At 32.6% G+C, this 21766-nt stretch overlaps 3 protein-coding genes across 8 annotated transcripts; 1 reads left to right on the top strand and 2 right to left on the bottom strand.

Annotated features, from left to right (window-relative positions):
• Positions 1-1955: 1955 nt before the first annotated feature.
• LOC137829558 (seed biotin-containing protein SBP65-like) lies at positions 1956-4602 on the bottom strand. Its single transcript, XM_068636388.1, has 3 exons — positions 4033-4602; positions 3414-3656; positions 1956-3203 (listed from the first exon to the last, which is right to left on the bottom strand). The coding sequence occupies exons 1-3, from the start codon at positions 4447-4449 to the stop codon at positions 2148-2150; spliced, it is 1716 nt and encodes a 571-aa protein (XP_068492489.1). The 5' UTR covers positions 4450-4602; the 3' UTR covers positions 1956-2147.
• Positions 4603-10770: 6168 nt separating this feature from the next.
• On the top strand, positions 10771-14654 carry LOC137822335 (protein BUD31 homolog 2-like). Its single transcript, XM_068627220.1, has 4 exons — positions 10771-11079; positions 11935-12036; positions 12119-12306; positions 14316-14654. Exons 2-4 carry the CDS (start codon positions 11943-11945, stop codon positions 14469-14471), a joined length of 438 nt encoding a protein of 145 aa, XP_068483321.1. The 5' UTR covers positions 10771-11079; positions 11935-11942; the 3' UTR covers positions 14472-14654.
• Positions 14655-14873: 219 nt separating this feature from the next.
• Positions 14874-17599, bottom strand: LOC137822339 (pentatricopeptide repeat-containing protein At2g35130-like). Of its 6 annotated transcripts, none has more exons than XR_011082922.1 (4): positions 17166-17599; positions 16244-16314; positions 15589-15650; positions 14874-15267 (listed from the first exon to the last, which is right to left on the bottom strand). XR_011082922.1 is itself a non-coding variant. In XM_068627230.1 (4 exons), exons 1-4 carry the CDS (start codon positions 17316-17318, stop codon positions 15238-15240), a joined length of 336 nt encoding a protein of 111 aa, XP_068483331.1. In that variant the 5' UTR covers positions 17319-17599; the 3' UTR covers positions 14874-15237. The 6 variants fall into 6 exon arrangements, 2 of the variants coding, with proteins under 2 accessions (XP_068483331.1, XP_068483325.1); XM_068627230.1 differs by having other exon boundaries at positions 16244-16334; XR_011082921.1 differs by having other exon boundaries at positions 14874-15650; positions 16098-16334.
• Positions 17600-21766: the final 4167 nt, after the last annotated feature.

Here is a 21766-nt window from a genome sequence, read left to right as displayed (position 1 = left end):
TATGTAGACACCATACCTTCTCCTTTGGAAACACAAACTAATAGTACCAATGTTCATCTAATAACAACACTGCTAAGGCTGGCATCTATAAACCCAAATTTTTTCACACCTCCACTACTCAACAGTAGTTAGAACCAATTACATAAGTTTAATGTTGAAGGTACTCTACAAAGGCACAAAGCCAAACTAGTTGCTAAAGGTTATCGTTAATCTGAAGGTTTTTATTTCATTAACACATTTAACCCTATTATCAAACAAACTACTATATGACTTGTTCTTACTATGGCATTGTATGCACGCTAGCCTATACATTAGCTTGATATAAACAATGCTTTCTTGAATGGAAATCTCACTAAAAACGTCTACATGCAACAACTTCCCGACTTTTCATCACTAACTTCACTCTTGTTTGCAAGCTTCATAAGGCGATTTATGACTTAAAACAAGCCCCACAATCTTGGTTTCTTAAACCCTCTAATACTCTTATTAATATGGGTTTTCATTCCTCTGAAAGTGATTCGTCTCTTTTTCTACGTTTTACAACTAATGAAACTCTCATTATTTTTATTTATGTCGATGATATCATAATTACTGGTACCTTATCTAATTTAATCAAATGGTTCATTACACAATTAAGCGACAACTTTGCTTTGAAAGATTTAAGCAAACTTCCCTATTTTCTGGATATTGAGGTAGCTTGACTTGGTGATGGCGCCCTTCATTTGTCTCAAACAAGAGATATTCTTCAACATGCTGCAATGCTGGATGTCACAATTAACGGTGTCGATGTCACAATTAACTATTGATGGATCACGGTTAATCATTGATAGTTTTGCAGTTGTTAATAATCCAACTATGTATCATTCCATTGTTGGAGCTCTTCAATATATTACTCTAAATTATCCTAAACTTTCTTTTTCAGTTAACTTTCTTTTCCAGTTAACAAATTATGTCCATTTATGCACCCCTTCATCTACTACATCACTTAAAAACTAGTCAAGAGGATTCTTCGCTATCTTACGGTCACCTTACATTTCTCCTTGCATTTCTCCTTCCTATGACTCTAATCTTGATGACAGGAATTCAACGTCCAATATATATGTTGGGCATGGTCATAATCTGGTTGATTATCTCGAAAATAAAAAGTTGTTTGTAGGAGTAACTCTTATGTAAAATATAGAAGTGTTACTCAGTCCTAATCCTTATTCACTGAGATTCATCCTTATTCCCTGAGATTCATAATAAGATATATTGTGATAATGCTAGAACTCTTCTTCTTACCTCTAATTCAGTGCTTCACTCTAAAACAAAGCTTAAATCTAAAACAAAGCTCTCAATATTTGATTTGGTGACAAAACGAATATCTGATGCCATTTTTTCCAAGTTTAGATGTAAACTTATGAACCAATTTTCACCACCATAAGTTTAAGAGAGAGATGTTAAATAATATATCTGTTACACTATTTAGTTAGTGTGCCTTTCTCTCTTTATTAGTCTCTGTCATATAAATTGCTTAGACTCTAAATAAGCTTTTTCAATAATATTTTCTTTTTCACTTCTCTGAATGCCCACTCCAATTATATCCTTACGATGCCACCAGAAAGAGGTGAGAAGCATGAAGAAACAACCCATTGCATTTTTGGACAAATCGGTTTCACTCTTCCTCTCTTCACACATTTCTTCTTCCGTCATTCAACCCTAATAATACCTTTTTTATTCTCTGTGTGCCCCTTCTCACTTCATAACTTCATACACAATATTTTCTCACTCAAACAGTTTAATATATACTCACTATAACAAAGAAAAAATTGAAGTACAACTAAATAATTAATTAATGGCATTCCACAAGTAGATAGATACATGAATAGTATACAGAAACAGTGCGAGATCTATGCATTATTACTACCATATAGAATCACAAAAAGACATTCATATTTATTTACAACTCCACAAAAGAATCACAAAAAACATTCTTATTTATTTACAACTCCACAAAAAGTGGAAATTTTAGACAAGTAGTACTGTATGATAGATATTCCCATATAAACTAACTTTATTTTAAAAGTATATGATTCTTATTTATTGATGGATTTCCTTCCATAAACAAACTCAGTTAGGAACATAGCCATGCAACTTAATGTACACTATTAATCACGCTTCAAGTCTGCATGTTCATATTCATGTGATTTTGGTTTTTCCTTTTCTCCCTCTCCTGCAACCATCATTCTAGTTGTCTCTGCTATTTCTGATATGGTTTCACCTATGGCATTCAACACCCCTCCCTCTCCCCCTTCACTTTGATGTTGATGCACATTCTTTACTGGTTTCACCATGCTCTCTCCAATCTCCTTCACAGTTTCACCAACTGCTCCCAACGCCTCCCTCCCTCCCTCAGTGGCTTTATCCAATGGCTTCTTCATTGTCTGTGCAGCACTGCCTAGTGTTTCTCCAATGATGCTTCCAAATGGTTTCTGTTCCCTTTCCCCAACCACCTGATTCTGAGCTTCTTTTTTGGCCTCCAGAGCCCGCTCTGCCTCCTCTTTCTTCCTTGCAGTGTACTCCTTGGCCTTCTCACCAGTTGCAGCAGCTAAACCCGTAGCAGTATCCAGTGAGTTGGCAGCAAGCTCATAAGCCTTGTGGCCTAAATACTCAACTGCTTCCTCAACTGCATTAGTGGCAGCCTTGGTTCCCTCCACAGTAATCTCAGTAGAGTAAAGAGCAGCACTCCAACCTGTCAGTATAGCATTGTCCCTCAAATCCGCAGCCACTTCGGAAGCACTCTTGCCAGTTTCCACTGGGACATCTTTATCTTGTGCAGCTTCCTCTCCAACATTCTGAGCATTCATGCCACCACCAGATCTGGCCTTCTCATCAGGTGGTGTAGTGAGGTCCACTGTACCAGTCCTGTCCTTTGCTTCACCAGAAGCCTTCTGGCCCTTAACTCCTTCTTCAAGATTTCCTTCTTGACCCTTCTTCTCTCTTGTGACTTCTTTTGCCTGTGTCTCCTCTTCATTTCCCTGATTGTTTCTCTCTTTGGCAGCTTCAATTTCAGCTTGTTTTTTTCCCTCTCTTTCATACCTCTCCTTAGCAGCTTCAATTACATTCATTGCTTTTTGTTGAGCTTCGGCTCTGTACTTGGAAATATCTTCCAGGCTAGGCTGTTCATTTTGTTCTCTTCCTCTTCCTTGTTCCTCACCACCACCCTATAATAAATTAATAATCCCAAAATGTTAAAATAATTGGTGAAGATAGTTTGTATTACTACAACTTTATTTACTTTTAAACAAGTATTTAAGGAAGGATTAATAATACAAACTCGTCTTTTCATTCCGGAAAATAAAGTTAGAAAGATCCAAGTTTGGACTATGAGTTGAGTTTAGTCCATCATAGCACTACCCATAACCAATTTTTACCTCTTTGGTTTCAGCTTTTTCTATTCCTTTAGCTTCTAGTCTTGCTTTCTCTGCTTTTACTTTTCCTCTTGGAATATTTCTTTGTTTATCCTCTTTGCTCCACTCTTCTCCCTCTACCTGTCTTGCTCTTCTCTCGAGTTCTTCTTTTTCAACCGGACCCTTCTCTTCACCTTCTGTTTCAAATTTCCCCACATGATTAACACTCCTACCACTCTCTCTTGCTCTTCCTTCTTCACCTCCATCCTAGGATAAACCAACAATCAGAAAATGTTAAAATTATATATGAAGACACTTTGTTTTACTGCAATTATAATCACTTTTAAAAGGCCCCCTTTGAAGGGTTAACAATACAGAAACTCAAATGAGAAGACCCCTTTAGAGTATGCTTAAATTCACACAATCTCCATGATTATTACCAAATAACATATATTTGAATGTTTTTCAATCTGTAAAAAAAATGGTTAATAAAATTCGATTATATATTATGTAAATAGCTAGCCATGACCAGGTGACAATCCACACTATGTTGTAACTTTTCCTTCATTGGAAAGTACTGAGTCATATAGGCACAATTATGATACAAAGAAAGCATGTAAGAGGCTTTAGTTTTAATTTTTACCTCTTTGGTTTCATCTTTCTCTCTTCTTTGAGCTTCCTCTCTTGTTTTTTCCATTGCTCTTGTTTTCTCTGCCTCTACTTTTCCTCTTGGACGATTGTTTCTTCGTTTCTCCTCTTCGTTCCACTCTTTTCCCTCCACCACTCTTGTTCTTCCCTCGAGTTTAGCTTTTTCTCCAAAATCCTTTTTCTCTTCAGCTTTCATTTCAAACTTCTGGTCACCACCACTTTCTCCTCCTCTTCTTCCTTCTTCAACCTCCTTGTCCTTAACTATATTACCAGAACTAGCTCTATCAGAAACCAACTCTCTCTGACCCCTCCCCTTCTCACCAAATGACTTCTTTCCATCTGCCTCAGCGTGATCCTCTCTCTCTTTAACCTTCTTGCTGGGGTCTCTGCGAGGCATTTGCTGAGATGCCATTGTTTTTTTGTTCTCTCTTGCGCACAAAAAACACGGGTTTGTTTTCTTTTGTGGAGTTTGAATTTGGTTTGCGTTGTGGAGTGGAGGTGCTTAAAAAGAAGGGTTGTGTCGGTTTGAAGAGGTGGTGGTGGATGAGGTTTGCATGGAGGGGACAAGTGGTACAATGTATGATTTGTAGGTATTACAACGTGTGAGAGTGTTTCGATAACATGCATGCCATGTGTTATGGTTTGTTTGTTCAGCGCTTTTGGTTTCAGACACGTGGCAAATCGGGGGAATGCCTCTTATTACTACAACTATTGGATTCTTCATTAATAATTCTTTCACATTTATATTTTTTTCTGTTACTTTCTTCTTACAACTTTTTTAATGATAAAATATTATATTTAATTAATAAAAATAAATATAAACAAAATTTTAAATAAACAAAATTTTAAATAAAATAATATCATTTTTTGAGTGTCAAAAAATTTACTTTGTGTAAAAATTTAACAGTACGATGGGGAATTTAAGTCTTTAGTTTTTATATATTAATAATTCTATTAAGTCATCTTGACATATTTTTTAGATATCGTGCTAATTTTGTTTTCAATTTTTGTTTGATTTGTCTAGTCATTTAAATTAAAAATACAAAAAATACTCGTACTTGTACTCCCGTAAGCAGCAACCTCCTCTCATTTTCTTTCCTTCATCTCTCCACATCTATATTTTCTTTCTTCATTTATCAGTCCATAATTTATCTATTTCTGATCACATTTTATAATACTTGAGAAATTAAGCTACAATTTTGTCGGATCAAATTTTTAAAGAGAGGAAGTTTATTTTTACTCTAAAGATTATTTATTCTCTATTTTTTCTTAGGATTTAGTCATCAATCTTGATGGAAATAGTTGAGAAAAGTATTTCTCTCAACTTAACCACATACTAAAATTTGTCAATGTTGTAATAACTGTTTCATGTCCCTAGATTTTAGAGTGGTTTTCCTACTTAAACAGGAACTTCCTTGGGATAAGAAATTATAGGTAAGGGAATCTAACTTTAACTTTCAATAGTACTCTAGGCTAGAAGATCTGAATGTGAAGGGAAAGTGGTCTCAAGTTTCAATTTCTCTTACAATGATGTTATCTTATCAGATTGTTTGATTTTATGTTGTGTGAACATGTATAAATATTAGATTTTGATAGTTTGAAAGTTAAATGTTGTTTTTGATATTGGAAAGGTTCTTGAATGTTATGAATTTTAAAATGTTATGTGATTGAATGATATGTATTATATATGAATGATGAGAATTGTATGAAATTGATGTCATACATTTGGAATAATATATAAGTTGTTGTTTGATGGTACATTATGTATGAAAAGCTATCAGATATCATCTAGCTTCACTGATGATCTTAAGTCGTATAGACCAATTCTATTGTAATTAATCAAAATAAACCACTCAAAATGTATTGTTGTATTATTTTTCTTATATTAGTAGGTAATTTCCTACACCTGAGAACCTTTTATATGCATCTAATTTTTTTAAAAATTGCCATTCATTTCATTTAAAAAATACATTTAAGAAAAACAAATTTGGAATAAAATTAAAAAATAGTAAAAATAAATTGTATATTATGTATTATAGTTTCTTTTAATTAATAAATAAAAACACACATATGCTAGTGATAAAATAAAAATTACGGGTATATAATAATGATAAAAATAAAAAAATACAAATACATAAAAAAATATAAATACACATAAATTTTTGATGAATTAAAATATTACAATATAAATTTATAGTTTATTTTAATAAATATAAATACATATATGATAATGATAAAAGTAAAAACTGTAAATATAAAATTTGATATAAAAAATGTTTGAATATGAATTTATATTTTATTTTAATAAATATAAAAACATATATGACAATGATAAAAATAAAAAATACAAATATATAGTAATGATAAAAATAAAAAATATAAATAAATAATATTAATAATAATAAAAATAAATAAATAAATAAAAAATATAGATAAAGAAATAAAAAATTGAATATTTAATAATATTATAAAATACAAATACACATTAATAATCAAAATAAAAGATGTGGATACACATGTCTCATGCCTCTGTTTCAGTTAATTATGTATAAAAATGTAATTCCTTTTTATAACTAGTCTTTAGACGTAGAAGTATCCTGCGAAACAAAATTATATATATAAATTATTTAACTTTTTTTTTCTCCTACTGAAAATTTGTGGTTCACCAAGAATTTTTTTTTTTTTCTGTTTTTTCTTCTTCCACTTTTATTATGTCTTTTTTTACTTTTCTATTCATTTCTTTATTTTTTTATAAAAATAAAATAAATTATAATATTTATCAATCATAATAGTTATTTTTTTTCTAATTTTAATAAGAATACACAAGTAAGAAAATAATAAATAAAATTTATAATTTTTTAAAATTGAAAAAATTTATAAATGATAATTAATGAATATATTTGTTAATAATATATTTTTTTTAATAATACGCAGAATATCAAATTTATGGTCATATCTTTAAAAAATAATTTAATTTTTTTAGAATATATATAATTTGATATTTAAAAGATACAAATACACATATAATAATAATAAAAATAAAAAATACGCATACACATTTAATTATAAATAATAAAAATAAAAAAAATAAAATTATAAAATCAATAACACATAAATAATATTTTTTATAATTTTTAATATATGTAATAAATTTATTTTAATTTAACATAAAAATATTTTTTATTATTATTTTTATATTTTATTAAAAAATACAAGTAATTATCAATATTATATATTAGAAAATTTTAATTCATTTAAACTTACACAAAAGAAAAACTGAATTGCATTGAAAAGGGAAGGGAGTTGTATAAAGTTTTGATTACAAGATAAAAGCAAAACTAAGTACCAATCATCTAACAACAATGCTTGAATATATATGTATGTATGCATATATAACAGTTATAAAAACTATCAACAAACTTAAAACAGAAAGCTAACTGTAAGTCTTGTGCATTAACCAAAACCTTTAAGACTATCAGTGGGATTTTCTTTTTGATGGTTTTGTACATAAGCCTTTTACTGTGTTATGTGTAATAAGCACTAAGCTGTTTTGTTTTGATGCTGGATTTGGAATATAAATTTGTATTGTAATCTATATTAAATTTCAGGCATTATGGGGGTATCAAATTAGGTACTGGGGGGATTGGTCAGGGGTTATGTATAATCTTATAAAAAATGTAGGTACCAATGGGTGTACTTACTTGGAGTTCTCCTCCATCAGGTTAGTTCTGGCAGATGTATATGATAACTTCCTGATGATATTGAGTGAGTTCTTAAGGCTCTGTTTGGATTGAGGAGGGAATTTGTGAGGAGGGGAGGGAGTGGATTTGTGAGGATTATAGAGGATGAGTGAGGATATGTGAGGTTGTTTGGATTGAGGGATGATAGAGTGGATTTGTGATGATGGTTTAGTGTAAGTTTACAAATTTGTCCTTGTTATTAAAATAATGAATTATGATTCTTTTTGTGTGTAGGTTTGAATTAATTAACTTTTTAATATATAATATTCATAATTACTTATATTTTATAATAAAAAATTAATAAATATAATAGAAATTATTTTTGTGTTAAATTGAAATAAAATTATTAAATATATTAAAATTTATGAAAATAATATTTATTATTATATAAATTTATTATTTTATATAACTATATATATTTTGTTAATATTATAACTTTTTGTATTTTTTTATTTTCATTATTTATAATTGTATGTTGTTATTAATAGTATAATTAAATATTTTTGAAATTATAAATAAATTTATGTAATATTTAATTTTGATATTTTAATAAAATGCATGTCTAAGGGTATTTTGGTAAAATACAACTATCCTACTTAATCCCCACAAATCTCTTCATTTTGTGAAGAATGAAAAAAAACACTCACCCTCTCCCCCATCCACTCCCCCACCCTCAAAACCCTTGAAACAAACACAAAAAACACTCCCTCCCTCCTCCCCCTCCTTCCTCTCCCATGAAAACAAACACACCCTAAGTTAGACTTGGATTTCACTGAAAAAAAACTAATGAGAAGTACAAGATTTGGATATTCATGTTTTTTTTTGCAACACATTTTAATTTCTACTTATTCACCGTGATTTTATCCTCAGCGTGGATTCCTACAGCCATTACAAACACATTATCACTCTGTTTGCTTCTAGGTGTGACAATGGATGAGGAAGGGGCGAGCGGGAAGAACTTTTGTTTGGATCAGGGTATGTGAGGGCGTGAGAATGGACGAGCGAGCGGGTTCAGTAGTTTTTTCACTTCTCGCAAAATTGAGAAGATTTGCGCTGATTGTAGAGGCACAAATAGACATTTACATTGCTACCCTTTCATCAATTCTAATATTAAACAATGTGGGCATCAGTGAGTTTTAGGGTTCTTTATTACAACTGGTGCAACAATTTCCTTCTTTTTTCCGAATTTTGGAAGTGCATAATCGATTTTCGTCTCTTTGTAAATTAGTGTAGAATCGATTTTTGATTTTTCCAAATGGTGCAGAATCGATTTTCCTATCCTTGTAAATTGGTACAAAATCGACTTTTGATTTTTCGATCGATTTTTCGATTTTTTCAAATAACGCAGAATCGATTTTTTATATTTTCGATTTTTCCAAATAGTGCAGAGAATCGATTATGTGGCTTTTAAAGGTAGAAGAGAATCGATTTTGTGACTTTTAATGGTAGGAGGAGAATCGATTTTGTGGCTTTTAAAGCTAAAACAAGAATCGATTCTATGCCTTTTAAAGGTAGAAGGAGAATCAATTTTCTCTAAGTGAGAAAAGTGTTGGAATTGATTTTTTTTTTCCAAATTCATCTTGGAACCGTGGTTTTTTGGTTGATTTTGTTCATCACAAACTTTCTTTTTTTTTCTCTAGTTTGTTTTTATTCTTCTCCAATTTGTTCTTATTCTTCTTCTCCAGTGTCTTCATCCTTCATGTAAATTTTTAATATTTTTTTTTCTATTTAGAATTTTTTTTATTATGTTTACTGTTTTTTATTTCTAATAAATGTAATTATATTCTTTTATATATGTTTATTGTTTACAGTTTTTATTATTATGTTTATTGTTTAGTTTTTATTTTATAACTTTAATATTTTTATTTATTTTTATTTTTTACATTATTATGTGTTTAATGTTATTTTTTATTAATAAGTTTTATGTATTTATTATTTTTAATTTTATTAATACTATTTTAAATTGTTATAAATACATTTACATTTGTTGATGTGTTTATTGTTATTAAATTTTATAAATTTATTTTTATTTTCTTATTATATTTTTTTACTTTTTTATATTTTTTATTATTTTGTATTTGTTGTTTAGTTTTTCATTCTATGTTTTATTGTTTATAATTTGTATATATATATATATATTATGTTTTTTATATGTTTACTTTTTTAATCTTAATAATTGTATTTACATTTGTTTTGTTATATTTGTACTTTGTTGTTTATTTTTTTTATGTATTTATTTTTTTAATTTTTAAAAATATATTTATACTTTTAATATATATAAATTTATTTGAATTTAACACAAAATTATTATTTTTTACAAAATAAGAGTAATTATGAATATTATATATTAGAAAAAATAATTAACTCAAACTTAAACAAAATATCATAACTCATTATTAAAATATTTTTTATTGACAAAGATAAATTTGTAAATTTACATTTTATATTTTTAAAATAATTTCTAAATTATCTTCTAACTATCACATCACTCACAAATTTCAATAAACAATTCTCACAAATCCACTCTACCATCCCTCAATCCAAACAACCTCACACATCCTCACACAACCCCTCTAATCCTCTCTAATCCACTTCCTCCCCCTCTCCCAAATCTCCACCCTAATCCAAACAGGATCTATATATATTAGTAACTTCTCTATTTTAACGTTTTTGAGGGAAAGAAAAATTACTACAATGATGATGCTCCTTTTCCTGAACTACAATGCATGAAAAATTACTTTTTCTGAACTATAATTTAAAAGTAAGCAAAATGAATTACTATGATTTTTGGATAGCATATAAGCTATGCTTTCTATCATCTCAACAATCTCAATATACATTACTAATCTTTTATATATTTTGATATTTTTAGTCATCTATTTTTTTTATTAATCCTTTTTAATTTTATTCATATATAAATATATATATATATATACACTAATTCATATAAATTATATTGAAAATTTAGAAAAGATTCATCTTTTTGTTATGAAACAACCACCTCTATCTATCCAAAAATATTCTCTATATCTATATCTATAATTTTAGAATTCCATAGATTTTTTCACCTTATTCTTATATATGGTCAATTAGATACATATCCTCTCTAATCTTGGGAATCTACTCTCTCTCTTCCCTCCTCAAAGTAAACAAAGCAAAGCATAAATCACACCACAGCGCCATCAACTACCAAAACAACACCGTCAATCGCCACCACCGCACGACCTCTGCACTCGTTCATAGAAGACGCAGCAACACTAAAACGAACGTGATCCCAACAACGAAACGCAAACCCTAAACCGGTGAGTTTATTTCATTTCATTTTCCACTACAGAACAACACCGTTTTAGGTTAAAACGAAAACCTAGTTGAACTCGCCAACTACTCGCGAGTTTAACCGCGTAACTCTGTCAAATACATGTTGTTGGGAAAATATTCATGTTGTCTGCAAGGTTTTCTTACCATGTATGATACATGTTACTCGCGAGTTTAACCGTGCACCACCGCACACGCTGCTCGCGCTACCTCTGCCACTGCGCACCACTGCGCACGGCGGCGGAAAATGAAGAAGGGACCGTGAAGAAGATGAAGACCTAAACCTAATTTTAAAAAAACCTAATAAGTTTGGGCTTTGGCCCATTCCAACTTTTAAGTAATAAAACTCTAAACCTCCAATTATTCAAATAAAATTTGTTTGTGCTCTTCATCAGCAATTAAAACTAATTAAGATTTCAAAACCTACTTAAAATTAGGTTTTGTTGGGCTATTCATTTAAAACATTATAGTTATTGTAATTCACAGCATAATTTTTTTATTTCTACCACACCCCCTTCCACCATAACTATCCAATATCAATAACACTGGACTATTTAATGAATTATGAATTTATTTTTAATTATGTTATGTACAGTAGGAACTCGAATATTACGAGTTTTCGGATCCTCCGATCCGCCTCCGAGTTAGAGTTTGACAACATTGCATGTAATGCAACATACCTTCCATATTTTTCTGTATATGTTATATGCTACACCACCATTAGGGGTCAGTCTCCATGTAATGATATCCGAGATTGTATCTATTTATTAATGTGTCTCATGAATATTGCTCATTAGAATGTATGGAAATTGACTCTTTGGTTCTACGTTTTCCTTAAATAGATATAAAAATGCCAAAAGTAAAGACAAATCGTGTTACGTACCCAGAGGGTTGGGAGCTAATTGAGCCTACACTCCGTGAACTTCAAGCAAAGATGAGGGAAGGTTGGAAATTTACATCATGTGCTTGCTTACAAGAATTTATTATGTTCTATGAAATTAATAGTTTATATCCTTTATGTGGCAGCTGAGAATGATCCGCATGATGGCAAAAGAAAATGTGAGACATTATGGCCAATATTTAAGATTGCACACCAGAAGAGCCGCTACATATATGACCTCTACCATCGGAGGAAGGAAATTTCTAAAGAACTGTATGAATTCTGTCTGGATCAAGGATATGCTGACCGCAATCTAATTGCTAAATGGAAGAAGGTACCTAAGATATATTTTTATTCTATTTTTGAAAAAAACTTTTGTTTTTCTATTTCTTTTTTCATAGGAGAAGAAAGTTCATCTAAGTGAAAAGAGAAGAAATTCAACTAGAAGGAGGAAGAGAAATCATGTAGTTGCCATAAAATTAAAAATAAAAAAATATAAATTCTCCCAAACAGATTAGACTCTAAATGCACTCAAATAGGGCAAAAAGAAGGGTGTAAGGTCTATGAATTTACCTCTAATATTGTTAACCACCTTTCTATGAAAGACTTGTCATTTTTAAAAGGGATTTATTAGGTAGAAACTTTTGAAGGTCAGGTATGTTAGTATGAAATTGAAAGAAAGCTTTGCAGGAGAAATATACTGGAGGAGATATTATTCAAACTCTTCTATCTAAATTAGTTGAGGGAGAAATAGAATCACGTAATAGTGTAAAACGAAACAGAATTGTAGTTCTCTATATTATCCATATTCAAATAGTTAATTAAAGTCCCTTTGTAAATAGTAATCTTATATTCTTATTATTTGGATTAGAAGTGGTTACTAGGAAAATTTGCAATGAGATAGTTGAAACATGCAGTTAAAGGCTCTGAAAAAGGAGCACTCCCCATCTCAAGTTCCTCACAAAAACTTTAATAAGGATACCCTCACCCAAACAATATAAATATTTCCTGGAAAATAAATTTCCAGTTCCAACATTTACCAAACTGTGTTGCTCACTTCCTTAGCATTTCATTGCTGATCAATGAAAATGCGTTCTGCTTTTGTGCGTCTCTGGGTTATTTTGACTGTTTTGATCAAGCAAGAGATAGCAAGGGAAAGTAGCCAAACCGATCTGGACAAGGACAATCAAGTCCAACCAGTGACTACAGAAAAATTGATGGATTACCAGCAAAGAAGCAGAAATTAATTACCATGCAAAGAAACTCTTTGGAGGCTAGCAAAACACCAAACAATCAGTCGTTGAACTGAAGATTGGAGATCACTACTACCCAGTTGACTCCCCACTGTTCTTTGAACTGTGATTTAGGCTCGAAATTTACAATAACTTAAGTAGCAATTGAGATGCATCTACAAATCCATATTCTCTATCTATACGGAAACTTTTCAACCAAGAACCTTGTCTAGCCCTACTCTTAAACTATCCAAATCCATCTTGATAACCAAACTCACTCATTTTTCTGACATCGTGAAACACCTCTTAACCAATAAAAACATCTGCAATATTTCTTCTTGCAATAAAATATCTGATTTTCGTATAATGTTAGTTGGTAAGTGTATGCCCATTCTCATTTTTAAAAGATTCTGGTTGTAAAATTAGAAACACCAATGACCATTGTTCATGCTGGCTTATGATCCAAAACCAATCAATGTTTACAAACTTGTTTACTTTGCCTTGATTCATTTTATCCCTGGCATTGATTGTTATTGAAGGCTTTACTCATCTCTTTAATTTTAGGCTTCTTTTGCATTTATGTGTATAATAGAAAATAGTTTATCTTGTATACATAACATTCACTGGTATAGCAGCCATACTGCTACACTGTTTTAGGTTGCAGTGTTGCATTTCTCTCAAACTTTTAACCATGATTTTATCATTTGTAAACTTATTTTGAAAAACATTGGTGTCTGTTTCAAACAGAAATTTGTGATTAAACATGATTCTAATGTAAGATACATGCAGCTTTTGTTCAGATGGGTTAAATTTAGACATAAATCACATTGCTTCAAACACGTTTTTAATTAAAATCAACTTGATAAAGTCAAATTGTCCAAAATTAAGTTTGAACTCATTTTCAGTCTGATGTTGAGTACTTGTGAAATGGGAAAATATGTTAACGCTGTACTCATTTGTGCCTTCCTGAAGATGTTAATTGTTTTAAAGTGTTTGATACTCAGCCGAAAGTGTTTAAAACAATATTATCGTATTATTGTTACTTAGATTTTATTTCATCTGTGTTGGACGTTGAGTACCTAAATCATTATGTTTTTGGTCCAAATTGCAGCCTGGTTATGAACGTCTGTGCTGCCTGAGGTGCATGCAGCCACGCGATCACAATTTTGCCACCACTTGTGTTTGCAGAGTTCCCAAGCAACTAAGGGAAGAGAAGGTTATAGAGTGCGTTCATTGTGGATGCAAGGGTTGTGCAAGTGGAGAGTAAATTCTTGTATACAATTTCTCGAGGCACATGAATGCTATGTATTTGAGATATTAGTTATGTGTCTAGTTCAAAATCTGTCTCAATTTTGTGCCTCTTCATCTTTTTTAGCCTAACATGGTGTACTCTTGCTCAATACTTCACAACTTAAACAATATTTTTAAAAGAATCGAACAAATATTTAAACTGTGGTATCTAATACCGTTTCTTGTGTTAATATCGGATTTAAAATGCTCAGTACGAACTCCAAAATCTTATTTGATTATTATTATTATTGTTTCAAAGTAAACTATTTTATGAGGAAAAAACACAGTTTTTTCTTCCATGCTTCAGCCTAAATTCCCTTAACCCTGTTCTCCCCACTTTGGTGCTGGTAAACCATTAAACCCACAGGCAGACTACAAATTTGCCACAAGTGAACATTTACAAATTCAATAACTAATAATCGAGATGAAACCATTACCATATAAAGAATTTATATTGGTCAGGAAACTTCAAATCTATATGACCAACTCATTTGAAGATGCAATAGGGACGAGAAAAGAGAAGAGGAGAACATTAACAACAATGGATTTAATAAAGACGAGAAAAACCACTTCGCCCTTAGGTTGGAGCTCCTCATTAACCCTCTTGGCTTCATCAATCAACCCAGCTTTTGTGAAAGCGTGGACACAAGATGGTGGAATGCCTTCGCTATGCATAGCATGTAAGCTTTCCTCAGCTTTACAAAATTGAGCTTTTCTGTTTCAATAAGATCTCGAGCATTGGCCTATAAATTGATCATGATATTGAACCTCACCTGCATTCCCAAGCAAAGGCAAAGAACTAGTGCTAAAGCACTAAAATAGACATTATTCAACAATTACAAACTATATGATGCCAGAAATGCAAAATATTTGTTGTTGTCCAACGCAGAAAATAATGCAGAACCAATGAACTACAAATAACCATTGCCAGCATCTGACTAAAATTCACATATAAATTATACGTAACCCTAAAATTGGATTTTCTTTGGAGCAAGATATAATTTAATGAGCAAAGAGATCACCAACATCAAATAAAGAAATGACAACGACAGGAGATTCTGGGATGAAAATCTGGTAAAAAAAATCAAATTTACCTTTCCTGGCTCTATACCTTCTTCCTGCATTTTACTGAACTGAGAAGCATCAAACATCATACCTACAAAATAAAATAATTACAATTGAAAAACACTTGGAAATACCAAACATGAGAAAGGAAACAAATTAATAATCATACAGATTTAAATATATCGAAGTGTTAATCTCATTTTATATTGAAAAATACATTCATATTAAATACTACTGAAGAAAAATTATGCACATGAAAACCAGCCAGATACAATGTTGCATTCATAATTATCATGGTTAAAGTAAAAAGACACAATATCAGTTTTCCCCTAATAGCCAATCAAATTCGTGTATGATTTTTAAGCTAGCCGAACACCAAATGAGATAGCTTTGTTGACCATCTCCACTGCTCTATCCAACTTTTTATCTTGTTCATAGACACTACTGCATCGTCAGTTTAATATTGTCTTAAAAACAGTAACCAGAAGGTAGATATGAAACTGATATCACGTAACAGATAGCCTATCAAAACTATAACCTTATCATTGTGTTGAATGTTTCAATTGATGGAGCAACACCGGAGGAATTTTTGAGCTAAAAAATACTGGATGTAAAATTCAATTTGCCTGCAAGCCTCCTGTTTCTTTATATCTATCCTATTCATGCAAGAAACTTTATATCAACCTGCTTCAAGCATGGCGTTGATGAAGGTATTGTAAGCCACGATGTCAAGCTCCAGGTTTTCTTTAAGACTCCTGTGGATAAAATTCTCAGCCTATTGATGTTTTCCAAGAAAAGAATTAGGCACAAAATTATCCACCAAATGCTAAATAACAACAAGCTAAAATCGTTGTCACTTCCAAATTTTCTGAAAATAACATATTCATATGATTTTTCACAATTCCATTATATAATAGACCGCTTAAAAATAAAATTTAATTATCAAAGAATAGCATAGCTAGCAGATCACCAGAAAACTGCACACATGTACCAAAACCAGAAAAACTGATTACACGAGACTGGCCAAGGACCTAGGAACACCGAACACACTCTGAAGATGGCAAACAAATGAATTCCATAAAGAAACAGCTACAGAACAACGTAAACAAAAACAGACTGAGCTTGCAGCACATATAACAAATATATTAGATGAAATAGCCTCATGCACCCTACTACATGTCATTTAAATAAAAATCTAAAAAAGAAATAGAATAGTGGAATCTTGAACATTCTAGAGATTGTGTGGATAGAAGAACTATGTAAAGAAGAACAACAAAAAGGATATGGGAAAGGCAGACTAATAAAGCTATTTCCGAACAAAAGATCCTCCAAAAAAAATACTCATTTAAAATAAATAAAATTTTCACTTAAATCAGAAGCCTTGGAATCTGCCATGTTGTTACTGTGGACCCAAAGGAAACCTAAGAAAGCAATCTCCAAACCAAAGATCCTCCCAAAAATTGACTTATTTACTAGGAACTATTCCTCCAAAACTCATATCCTCATACAGTATTTACACTTCTTCTCAGTTGCCACATTTAGCACTTAAATTTTATAAGCAGGTTATGCGTTACCTCCCTCCTCAGGCTGATAAAAAAAATGTTACCTTCTCAGGAACAACTCCATTATTCCTCATCTCATCAAAAGTCTTGAAAGCATATTCAGCTGCCTTTGTAAAGTGACTCAATGGCCACTGTATAGGTAAAACATCACCCCATCTTCCACCAGAAAGAGTGAATTTCTTTTGCAAAGACAACATAAAGTTAAAGACAGTAGCAGAGAGAACTGTCGCCTTGTCTTTTTATAGAAGAATAAAAAGACAACATAACCTTCTGTCGTCCCCAACTGGCATATGAAGAAAGCATGGTACTACAAGCAACTTCATCTTGATCACAATCCACATCAAGCATCTCCAAGAAGATCTCTTCGCTCTGTTTTAGCTATCCAACTTGCCCATATAAGCGCTACACTATTCTGTAGACAATTACACTTGGTCTGTAACTCAGCTCCTGACGCTCCAAACTATCAATACACTGTAGCAATCTCTATATTTTGGAGGAAAACAACAATATAAAATGAAATATTCATGCCATATAATACACCCACTAGGTTCACAAATATTTTCTTAAAAACACTCTTTATCCTTTACTATTTAATCATTTCTCGAATTTAGTCCCCCCACCCCCCATTTTTTTGTCAAATTTGGTTTTCACTATTTAATCTTCTGTTTTTTTTTTTCTATCTGTTAACCTACATCCGATATTTAATAGTAAAGTTGATGTGGCAGTAGAGTGAGGAGGTGGGTGAGTTGTACAATGTCACATCTGCATTTTCTTTTAAATATGGAAGTCAAGTTAACATGTAGATTGAAATTGCACTACTAAAATAATGGTTGACCAAATTACAAGAATGGAGAGCAAATTCGACCAAACCAAACATCAGCAACACCATACAGACAATTCGAAATCTACTTCCAATGAAAGTCAAAAGTAATTCTCAAAATTTAATGCATTAAGGTATACAATTGCATGCGCCCAAGAGTTTGATGTTACATCAAGGAATACAATCCTCAAAATTGAAACAATTATATATCTGCACTGAAATTGGAACATACACTGACCACTGACCTCATGAAACTTTCAAATTTTCGATATGTTCAGCCAATCTCTCCCACATCCATTTCAAGATCATCCCAGAGTAAAGGATCCTTGTAATCCAAGGTACCAGTTTGATCAATCTGCACATGCAACTCCCCCATTTCAGAATCATGCTGGTCCAAAACCAAACTATCATCACACTCCATATCAGACCCCTCACTACAAACTTCTTCCCTCTGTAACCCACAATCCCTAGAACCTTCTCCTTCCACAGTAGAAATCAAGTAGAAATCAAGTCACACTTTCTTTGTGACTTGTTTTTGGTGCCGAATTTGAATAGCCTTGGTGTGATTTTTGCCTTTTCATTTTCAGCCCTGCCATGATCTTGTAAATGGAGAATTATAAATTGAAAAAAGGAAACTCTACTCAATTGAGTGAGAATTGTGAGTGATTTGATCTCCTTCACTAGTCTTATCTTGTGAACTTTGAAGGACTTCAAGTGACTGTAATTTGCACTCATTTTGGACCTTTCACCATTCAAGTGGCGTGTCCATCTCTTTCAAGTCTTCATCCAAATAAGTTCCTTATTCATTCCTAAACAATATCAACACGTACCAAAACGAAAGATATTAAATTTTTCTCTTAAACATTATCATCATTCTTCCTAAATTTGTTGTTCTATTAAAATTTCACTACTAAGAATCATTAAAATAGAAACAAATTTTAGAGACAAAATATAATTAATTACTACTTATATACTATTTTAGAGATTAGAAAAAATATTACTATCTAAATTAGTTTTTATTATTGATAAATAATTTATAAGTTAGTATCTAATTAGCTACCAATTAATTATACTCTAAAGTTGGTAGCTAAAACATTAGTAACTAATTATATATTAATTTAAAAACTATTTTTTAATAATATAAACTAATTTAGATATTGATAATTTTTTTAATCTTTAAAATAATATATAATTTAATCAGTATAATAACTAATTATTTTTTCTAAAAAATTATTATTTATTTAATAATTTGTTTTTGTAGTTTTTTAATTAGATAATGAGTTTTCGTATTTTTTTTTTATGGCTGAACTATGGTTTCAGTTGTTGGCTTTTATACATGGAAATGCATATTTGGAATGGAAAAATGCATATTTGTAAAGTTAAAAAAGTTTTCATATTTTGATTCAATCGTAGCCTTAATTCCTCAACTTTCTTTCTATTATTCTTCTCAGTTGAGTTTATTATTAACATTAATAATAATCATATAACATTAATAACCTTCATAAATAATAACCAGATGACCTTTAAATATTTTTAGAATTAACTCAACATATAATATTTAATCAAAATTATTGTATTAATCAGGAGTGTTTATTAGGTTAAATAATAGATTGACTCAATTTAATCTAATTAAATTGAACTTCTGATTTTCTTTATGGAATCAAATGGGTTAGATAACGAAATTGTATGTGTTAAATTCAAATCTAACATAATCCAACCAAAATTATTAAGTAATAATTGTACCTGAACGGAGAGATGGGGTCCAGGCACGGTCGGTTGACGTGGTGTAATTGCTGACGTGTCGATCTTCTTCTCCTTCGGTCGGTCGTTCCTTCTTGGTGTCTCCTTCAGTCGGGCGGGAGAGGGTACCTGCGAAGGCACTCCGACGCTCAAGTAAGTATGAGATTCCAAGTGTGGTTTAGTAAGTGAATGAAAACGTACCTTTCTCTGGCTTGAGCACAGTATTTATAGGATTGCCTAATGGGCTTTCTATCCCTTGGGCTCAAGGTGGTTGTGGATAGGTCTTGCCAGTCGTGCTTCGGAATGTCCGGGGAACATATCTTCTCTAAGCGCGTTCTCCTTATTTTTCGGGGGTGTATCTTAACTACTTTGGCTTGTTACATAAATGCCCTTGCATTTATTATACATTCGGTCGGTTGGCCATGTCCGTCCGGTGTCTACCGGTACACTTGCCCCCCAGGCTCGAGGTGAATAAAAGCCGAAGAGTCGTAATGATTGATATGCATTTCGAGGTGTCAGGCATTAAATGTAACGGAATGACGGGACGTTCGCTTTTGGTCGGATGGGACAGAGATCGATCCGATGGTGGATGAATGTGCATCTGACGGCTGAGGGAAGGGGAGGAATGCTATAAATAGCGTTCGCATTTGGGTAAATTGTGTGTTTGTGTGAATCCGGCATCTGAGTCGCTCCGAGTGCCGAGTCCATATTGTGAACGTGTGTTGCCGAACGAGCTAAAGTTGCCGACCGGCTGTGTGTTTCTGCACGTTGAGGTTAGTTATGTCGTCTCAACATTCTTCAAATAGGATAGTGAATATAGAGTCATCTGGGAGTGAGGACTCTTCGTCCGGGAGTGGTGAGAGTACAAGTGGGTCGAGGGGTCCAACATATGATTGGGTGGATATTAGTGTTAAGAACTTCCCTACAATTTTTAGAAAACCGGACGACCTAGATAAGGTGATAGCAAGGGCGCCGGTTGTGCGGTCGGGTTTATCCTTAGATATTTTAATAGCTGAAATATGTGGGTATACCGACCGGGTTTGCCATGGGAGGGAGAATGCGCCGGTAGATTTCTTCTATGTGTATACAACTTTATTTACTGATTTGAGAGTGACCTTGCCGTTTGATGATTTTACCATGGACGTGCTACGAATCCTTAACTTAGCTCCGACGCAACTTCACCCGAATTCATGGGCGTGTTTACAAGCCTTCCGAATGGTGTGTCAACTTTTTGAGTTGACACCCATGGCGGAAGTGTTTTTGTTTTATTATAGTACGTATCCGGTTAGTCTGGTAAGTTGGATTTCCTTGGTGAGCCGCCCGGGGAATGTGCGATTTGCGGCATTTACCACCTCTTACAAGAATTTCAAAGAGAGGTATTTTAAGATATTCGTGGAACCGGACGACTGGGATTATTTTTATACTGCTAAGGGTGGAACGAGGTTCCCATTTCATTGGATGCAGAATCCCGTTGCCCTTAATTCTAATTTTCGTCCGGCCGTGTCGGTGCTGGGTAAGGCTGTAATGGCGATATTCGACCAGCTCCCACATAAATTGCCAACAAGGGAAATAATTGCCTTATATGCGTCGTCCGATCCCTGGGCGGATTTTATTGGTATGTGATTGCAAATTTGTTGTGATTGAATAACTTCATTAATAGTGTTTAATTCTTGTGTGTTTTGCAGAAATCATGACACGGACGGACGCATCCTTGAATGAGTACATGAACAACTTGCGCCAATAGAGGAACCGACAGGGGGGTTCGCTCGAGACAAGTGGGGCGTTGGCCGCCCGATCGACTTCAATGGTGCCTGCTGCGGGGGCCACGGCTGCGGCCGCAGCGAAGAAAAGGGGTCGACCCCCTAAGGGAAATCAAGAAGGCCGACCGGGGCCCTCTCGAACGGTTGCTGAACCGTCTCTGCTGACGGCCTGCCTGGAAATAGCGGCCCATTTACAAACAGAGCTGACGGTCGAGGAGAACGAAGTGCTCTCCACCATCCCTACGACAAAGTTGATGGTGGAGACATTAGAATTGCAAAGCCGGGCGCTCGTGGCGAGCCGAACGGTGATTGAAGAGCTCGAAAG

This window comes from Phaseolus vulgaris, chromosome 11 (assembly GCF_000499845.2).
Source record: "Phaseolus vulgaris cultivar G19833 chromosome 11, P. vulgaris v2.0, whole genome shotgun sequence".
Classification (NCBI taxonomy): domain Eukaryota; kingdom Viridiplantae; phylum Streptophyta; class Magnoliopsida; order Fabales; family Fabaceae; genus Phaseolus; species Phaseolus vulgaris.
The sequence above is the reverse complement of the archived record's forward strand: the minus strand, read 5'-3'. Positions and strand labels throughout refer to the sequence as shown.